This window comes from Cupressus sempervirens, chromosome 10, assembly GCF_028749045.1.
Source record: "Cupressus sempervirens isolate cs-2001-9-10 chromosome 10, ASM2874904v1, whole genome shotgun sequence".
In the NCBI taxonomy this organism is placed as follows: domain Eukaryota; kingdom Viridiplantae; phylum Streptophyta; class Pinopsida; order Cupressales; family Cupressaceae; genus Cupressus; species Cupressus sempervirens.
In genome coordinates, this window is record NC_143127.1 from 992,708,845 (window position 1) to 992,717,610 (window position 8,766).

Sequence of the window (8,766 nt, forward strand, 5' to 3'; positions counted from 1 at the left end):
ATTTTCTTTGCACTTATCCTTGATCCGCCTCTTCTATGCCTACGAGATTTAGTCTTGGCGTGCACAGTTTTCGACTTTCTCATTATGAAAATTCATATCTTCATTGCGTGTATGGTCTGAAAGACCTCACAAGGGCATTATATGCATCATTTTACAGTCGTAGCTGTAATTATGGCAAAACCTCCTTAGATTTCTCCTTAAAAATCTTGAGCAGATTGCCAGCCATTTTTCTCACAGTCAGTGAGCAATCCCTTTGCATTATGAATAAAATCTTTATGAGCCCACTGGATTGCATGACAACATTTCGGGCTGTCAGATCAGCCAAGAGGCAGTAAACGCTCAAGTGAATAATAATAACACAGTATTCTGTAGCGGCAACATAAATCTTAAGCATTTGCTACCCTTTTGCATTATGATCATAATCTTCACGAGCCCACTGGATTGCATGACAATATTTTGGGCTGTCCAATCAGCCAAGAGGCAGAAAACACTCCAGTGAATAATAATAACACAGTATTCTGTAGCGGAAACATACATCTTAAGCATTTTCTACACAATTTTCTGCAAGCACAACAGCTGGTCCAGATCGAAGTCTGGCCCTTTAGATGTTCATCTTACAGAGACTCATTATACATACAAATTTTTCTCACCCTGATTTATATTTTCCATCTCTGTGGGATAAACATTTGAGAGAATTTTTCTTGTGGATTTATCGTCACGAACTAAAGGTTTTGAAAAATATGAGGCTGTATCCCAGTCAGAAGTCTGTTTTATTGTTCTCATCAGATTTTGCCAGTCATATACCCATGTCTCTTTTCTGATCGTTATTTCTTCCTTTTTGTTAATCATATACTGCTCTTCCTGATTTTACTAAACTCTCTTATTCCGGGCATTCGTAGCTGCTCTGATACCATGTTGGTTTTAAAGGATCAGTGCAAATGTATATGCACTGCCACTATTGGTATGTGTTTTTTCCATTTATATGGAGAATCAACCAAGAAGAGACATGTCCCTTATGATGTCTATTCATTATTACATAATTAACATAATGACAATTATAATTGTAATTATTATATATATATATATATATATATGTTCAGTATCATTTTATTTAATATTAGAGATAGGGTCAAGGGTGGTAGGGTGAAGCTGGTTAAGGTAGACTTCAATTGAATGTTGCAGATTCATTAACTAAGGTTGTGAGGATAGAGATGTTCAGATGACTCCTTGTTATTAAATTATTAGTGTAGATACTCTCTTCGTTCTGCAAGGTGTTAAATAAGTAGGAGAATGTTAGGAAAATGGTGTCTCAAGTTCAACCTTGATTTACATAATGTTACTATTTATAGTAATTTACATTTGAGCACAGATTTTTCCTAAACTTAGGTTAAGGGCCCGTTTGGTTGCAGGCATAGGAATTGAGTATTAGAATTGAAAATGAGAATGGGTATAGGAATGGGGAACGGGAATAGAAAATATGTATTCCAGTCTCATTTGGTTCACCTGGAGTTTGTTTGAGAATATGTGGGAAGATTGCAACTCACAAGCCTTGTGGTAGCTATGCAGATTACCCTCTTGAACGCTGTTTGAAGAATATGGAGAGGGCTTTCAACTTTGCAGACAACCAAATACTACATATTTATGGTTTCCGGCACTAGAAGTTGGGCTCAGCCAAAGTCAAGCGGACTACGAGTAAGACTGCATTGCCTCTTGAACAAAAAATATCTTCATATTTTACACTGGTTCCATTTAACAAAATTGTTGATTATTTTAAAAACTCGCAAATTTGAGAAGACATCATTGAATATAGGATGAAATGCGATATGGAAAGATTAAGCAACCTTGTGAAAATACAATCTATATATTTGGGGAAAATGCGAGAAATGCAACATTGTGACATTCCTTTCTCTGGATGCTATCTTAGAACGCTTTATAACTCCCACGAGATTCACCTCTAATCCTACAACTGACAATAGATGGCGGACAGAGAAAATGGCAGAGATAATAAGGCAAAGAATTGGCAGATAGTATGAAATCGCTCTCGGTAATACAGAGTAGCAGGGCAGTGTAAATTGGTGCACCTTCAATAATGAGTGAGTTCAATTGTAATCCTATTCTCCATTCCAATTACAAGTATTTTTGGAATTAGATAAAAGCTCATTTTGGGCTATAATGGGAATATGTAAACCTATTCTCCATTCCAATTCCACCAACCAAACAAAGAATTAAAAACGTATTCTAATTTTCAATACCTATTCCCGTGGTATTTCAGCAACCAAACGGGCCCTTAGTGTTGGGATCAACTCTTCATTTCATAAAAAAGATAATTTAGTATCAATTTTGTTTTTTAAATTTTTTTATATTGTTATTGTTATTATTTTTAAATCCTCTTTCAAAAATGGGGAAACCAAAAGTTGCACAATAGAAATATTTGATGAACTCGAAGGTAGACTCCACTATTTAATGCTTTGTGCTACCAATCCTTCAATAGCATGTTGAGACAGTGACTGATACCATTGAATATGCACTCCGAGTGGTCCTCACCCACGTGTCTATTGGATAACTTTCTACAAGGAAACCTTCACTGCAACAGTTTGATGGTAGGGAGCCTTTTGCCATTTTCTAGGCATATTTGTGGTGAAAACACATCATCTTGGAAAATGACAATAATCCATAGGGACCAAAAGCCACTTCAGTTTTTGCAAACAGGACAAACTTCAGTAGGGATGCCATCAGAAGTGGGTGTCATATGTCTAATAGTTCTACCTTAACATCAGGCATAAAAGGGAAGTTCCAAATTCCAATTGAGCAGTATAGCGTTTTTAGTTAACCTCCAATTTTTACTCTCCTTGCTATGCTTGATGCATGCAGGCACAAGATCGGGCATAATTGTATACTCTACGGAGCAATAAGCAATTCCAAATTTCTACTTGTAGGTCGGAGTAAGCAGTAGAAGCTCAAATTGTAGTTGAGAAGATCCTCCTGTGACGTAGTGCAAGGTAGGAGAGTCTCCAAGGGAGAGGTCCTAGCCCCCAACAAATAACCACACAACAAAATATAAACAATAACACAAAGATTGAGATCCACAGCAATGCCAATTCTCATAATAGAATCACAAGATTTTTATTCCAACATGCTCGACTGTATGGCCTTCTGGGTTGCGGCCAAATACATCAGCAACTACAATAATAATTCTACAAGACCTCACAAGATCTAAACATCTAGCTAGCTTAGCTCCACTGTCTGGTAGAGAACTCCTAGAAGAATCTAAATTTGTATTCTCAAGCCACCAAGCAACCTTCTTGTTTCCCAAGTGCACACTTAGCTACTAGCTCTGCTAAACTTCGCTCCTCTTAGCTACTGCATCTTCTCCATGCTAAATGAATATGACTTTAGACTTCACAAGACCCTTTACGTATACCAAAACCAAGCCACAAGTCGGCGTAGCAAGTTACATTAATTAAATACACCCACATTAAATACACCCTCAAGCCACAAGTCGGCTTGGCAAGAAATATTAAATACATAAAATAACTAAATGCTTAGGTCAAACCCCAAGTTTACAATGCATAACTAGCTCAAACGACCATATAAGAGTACGCGCCGTTATGCATAGGTCCACGTGGCATTCAACGATCCAAATCCAAGAGCAAACATGCCAACTCCCACGGATCCAAGCTCGTGGAAACAGTCTTTGAAGTTTGATAGTAAATCAGGAACACATTACTAGCAACCACCAAAAAGGTTCTAACTCCAAGACGATAACTACAATCTTTATGCACACTTAGGACAAGGTTCCACAATACGCTTCGAACACATACCCAATTGCGCAAACCATAGGCCCACAAAATCCGACCTCGATGCTCCTGCATTAGACTCCCTAGGTAGATAGAAAAGTATGTCCCATACGTTGATGCCAAAATAATTTTTTGCAACCAACTTCATCTTCACAAAAGGCTTCCAATTCATCAAGGACAAGAGAACAAATCTGAAAATCAACCATCTCTGCTTCATCCATTCAAACATCACAATCAAATGAATCTCAGCAACCCAATCAACATGCTCACTCCCAAGAACAAACTAAACGTAATCCTTCACCAACAATTCTTGCAACTGATCACAACCAGCAATATTAACATCCTCAAACATGAAATCCATGTCAGCAACATCATGCAATTCCAGAACCAAATGAGTAATATGTAAATCCTCAGCCGTGTCAATCACAAGTAGGCCCACATGAGGAACATATAGATTCAAATCAGCAGCATCATGTAGATCCTCAACCACATTGGCAGCTAGTGAATCCACACTAGCAACATCCAACTCTACATTAGTAGCAAAATCTACACTAACAATAGAATCTTCAACTATAGAAACAACAACATGTGAATCCAAAACTATATCCACATAAGCAACAATATAGAAATCTAGATCAACCATATCAATAGTAAATGGTACATCCTCAATCGTCTCAGCTACAACAGGTGAATTTAGATTTATATCAACAACATATGCACATCCTCATCCATATGTAAATCATCAACAACACATGCCACACTCACATAAGTGATCTCATTGCTCACAACAAGACGCTCTACAACATGTAAGTCATCACCCACAACAACCTAATTATCCACGACCAGGTGCTCCACAATTTTCATGCTAGATCCAACCAATTTTCATGTCAAATCCAACCAATTGATTATAAAAAAAATCTCCTTTCCAGTCTCAACAAGGTTTGGAACCTCTTCGGTAAGCTCAGGTATCTGAGCAACAACCACAAGTTGCTCTACAGGTTTCATATCAGACTCCACAAACTGGACAACAAAACCAACCACACATACCTCTTTATTGTTTATCTCTTCCTCAATAGAAAAGTGTCTTCTTTGAACAATCTTCTTAACCGGCCAGAGAACTCTCCTTCTGAATGGTAAACTCCAACTCCAATAGCATATAACTTTCTACTCCTTATCTTCAACTCATTTAGACAAGCAGTATCCACCCGAGAAAATGCCTCAATTATCTTCGTCTCCACCACATTACAAAGATTTGCAATCATCTTATAGCCTTTAGGGTCCAATCTTCTCGGAGGCATCTTCCAAGATCTTTGAAAACCCTCTACAACAAATCACCAACTAGATCAATCCTCCCATCTTCGCAACCATCTCTTCATATCAAGATCCATTTGCGAGTCCTCTGCAATTATTAGTCAAAATCATGATCTGCCGCCTCACAACAAAGATATCTAGGATTTCAGAAAGAACAATCCACCACACAATCACCACAAGATCGAAACCTGGCTCTGATACCACCTAATGCAATGCAAGGCAAGAGAGTCTTCAAGGGAGATGTCCTAGCCCCCAACAAATAACCACACAACGGAATATAAACAATAACACAGAGATATAGATCCACAACAATGCCTCTTCTCATAATAGAATCATAAGATTTTTTTTCCAACATGCCAGGTTGTATGACCTTTCGGGTTACGGCCAAATACATCAGCAATTATAATAATAATTCTATAAGACCTCGCAAGATCTAGACATCTAGCTAGTCTAGATCCACAATCTGGTAGAGAGCTCCAAGAAGAATCTAAATTAGTGCCTGTAAGCCACCAAACAACCTTCTTGTTTTTCAAGTCCACACTTAGTTACTAGCTTCGCTAAACTTCGCTCCTCTCAACTACTACATCTTCTCCATGCTGAATGAATATGATGCTAGACTCCACAAGACCCTCTACTTATACTAAACCAAGCCACAAGTTGGCATAACAAGTTACATTAATTAAATACACCCACATTAAATACACCCTCAAGCCACAAGTCGGCTTGGCAACAAACATTAAATACATAAAATAACTAAATATTTAGGACAAGCCCCAAGTTTACAATGCATAACTAGCCCAAAAGACCACATAAGAGTACGCACCCTTAGGTATAGGTCCACGTGCCATCTAACGATCCAAATCCAAGAGTGCACACGCCAACTCCCACGGATTGAAGCTTGCAGAAACAATCTCCAAAGTCTGCCAGTAAAGCATGAACACATTACCAGCAGCCACTAAAAAGGCTCCAACTCCAAGATGATAACTCCAATTTTTATGCGCACTTAGGACAAGGTTCCCCCAATATGCCTTGAACACATCCCCAGCTGCGCAAACTATAGGCCCACAAAATCCGAGCTCGATGCTCCTGCATTATCCTGGCATGGCAAGCACTTATAGTGACTACACCCCAGATTTAGATGATGTGAGATACATTTAATCTTGCACTGCATATGCCATAGCCAAGACACTTAAAAAAGAGGCAAGGTACGTACATGCCTTTGCCAGTTGTGACAATACTTGGGGAATCCATGTTTATGTCTTTTTAAAAGGGGTAATGATTGTAAAGAGGTAATGATCTGTGTATGTGGTAGAAGATAGATTCTCATGCCTTGTAAGAAGCCATTTCAGATCTGGAAGTAACTCAGTTGTACTTTTCAATTCTTCAATTCTTTAGCCAGTTTGGGAAGCATTTTGGTCACTAATGCACGGGAAGTAGGACAAGTCTATGTTCATCCCTCAGAATCACAGATGCATATAATTAATAAACAGGATTATAAGTGCACTTCTTTTAGATGCACAATTCCAGGAAGCATCACACATGGGATGAAAGCATGTTTTTCTTTTCAACACAGGTACGACAGAGCTCTTCACAAAGTCTACATGTCCATCAGTGGTGATTATTGTAGATTCTGGCCGCCTTTCTGTTCCCGTGTTTTGCTATCTATACCTTTTGTATGGCTCTTTTGATATATGGTCTTGATTTTTATTGTGTTTTTATATACCTCTTTGCTTGGGATTTGGATAATTTTCATTTGAAATACACTTTCTAGCTATTCGTTGATTTCCATCAAACCTACCTTTCTCTTTCATTGACATTTATATAATCTATTCTTCATTTCTGTTGTATTTGAATCGGGTCTTTGGTACTTTTTTTTTTTTTTTTTGAGATTCGAAAGATGGCTAGTCAAATTGGCTTCTCTGATCTGTTTTATTAGTCTTTGATGTGTCGCATCTCCCACAAATTTAACTGAAACCCCCCAGTGCAACTACATGAAAGCACTCCATTCAATGCCCAAGATATTATTCATTTTGTTGCAAGTAGGGAGAGGAAATTTACCCAATACTCACATCTTCGATCAATCCTGTTATAAATGCTAGATACAAAATACAAATCTGAAAATGAACTTATAATTTGAAAAACTGGTCAGCGTTGTGGAAGAAATTTTCTAATAAAAAATGCATCAGTTTTACTCTTTTTAAACCATATGTTTTACTTATTTTGTGGATGGTTTATATGTACCTTGCAGGGGGTGCAGTGCCAGCACTAGCGCAGCTGGTCGTTTCATCCTATAATGCAGCCTTACTGCGTTCTCATTCTTCAATATCTCAGGTTACAATGCGCATGGATGAGTTGCACAAAGTCACAACTCCCCTCCCTCATTCACGTGATTCACAATCCATGCCACATGTGTCAATAGATAAAAATGGCTGAGTTCTATTTGGAATTTACTGCTGTTAGAATGCAAGAATCCTTTTCTAATGTAAATTATATGTAAAATGTAGTTACCATGCTAATGATGAGCTACAATGGTCTACATAGTGATGTCAATCTCATCTTGCTCGCTGCATACGAATTCCTACTCATAGCTAGAATCGTAATTGCAGTGTTATTTTTAGTGTTTATTTAATGTTAATTTCGGTTGAAAGAGCAGTTTGTACTATTCTAAGATCTACAATTCCCGCATTAATCTGTTATCGTAACAAGGTGTGTAGTCTGCCTTAGAATTGATTGCAAAGTAACAGAGACAATGTACAGAAACAACTTTAATTGATGATATTTGTAACATATTGTGCACGTGTGCTTGCCATAAAGGACGGGATTGGTAATTTCCAAACTAGTTTATGATTCTTTGGCGTTGGCAGCCTACGAATATTTTGATGGGAATCAACGTATTACAATTTCTAATCCATTTTTTAAATGTTGCTGTGAAGAATTTCGTGTATGCCATGTTCCTTCCCAAAGTATAAAAATACAAATAAATTATAATTAGCATGACTGAATTTTGAATTATTTTTTATCTAAAATATGTTAGACATTAATTTTGAAAACAATTGTTAAAAATGAACATGTATTCGAACTGAAAAATTTAAAATAATCTAAATTAATGCAGCTGAACCTACATGGATGGCTAAACAACTACTTTTAATAATCTAGATAATTGATGCTAATAATGCATATGAAGGTTCACTTAGCTTTGAGTTTATAGGGATTTTAAAAACTTTAAATGAGGTTTTTATGATATCACTCAATCAATTCAAAATTTAGAAAGGCTATAGCTTAAAATTTAATAATTTTGTGGTTGTAGTAGTAGTTTTATTGAAAAAAAAAGCGAATTTAAAATCTTATAGGTGTGTTAGATACATACACGAGAAGAGAATCAAAATTAATATTACATTTCAAGCCAAACAACAATCAAATCAAAACTGTTGATAGTGTTGTTGCTTTGGATCATGATGTTGTTGGGGTCCCTTTTTCTATTGCTGACTCTGTACAAAACACTGTTGATGAGGGGTTTTTGGGGGTCAATAGGGATTGACAGAACGCTGTTGGAAAGGTAGAGGATGGTTGGACATCAGTCAAAGGGAAAAAAGGAAAATCCTCTGTTCCTTCATTTGATGTCTTTACATTCTCAAAAGATTGGACCAAAATGTAAATT

The 8,766-nt window shown here is 37.1% G+C and overlaps 1 protein-coding gene across 1 annotated transcript in view; it reads left to right on the forward strand.

Annotated features, from left to right (window-relative positions):
• Positions 1 to 7,895, forward strand: part of LOC149537290 (uncharacterized) — a 108,367-nt gene extending 100,472 nt beyond the window's left edge. The window contains exon 6 of the mRNA XM_089807658.1: positions 7,357 to 7,895. Within this exon, the coding sequence (XP_089663784.1) occupies positions 7,357 to 7,541 (185 nt within the window). The 3' untranslated portion in view covers positions 7,542 to 7,895. The remainder of the gene's footprint in view (positions 1 to 7,356) is intronic.
• The last annotated feature ends 871 nt before the right edge of the window (positions 7,896 to 8,766 follow it).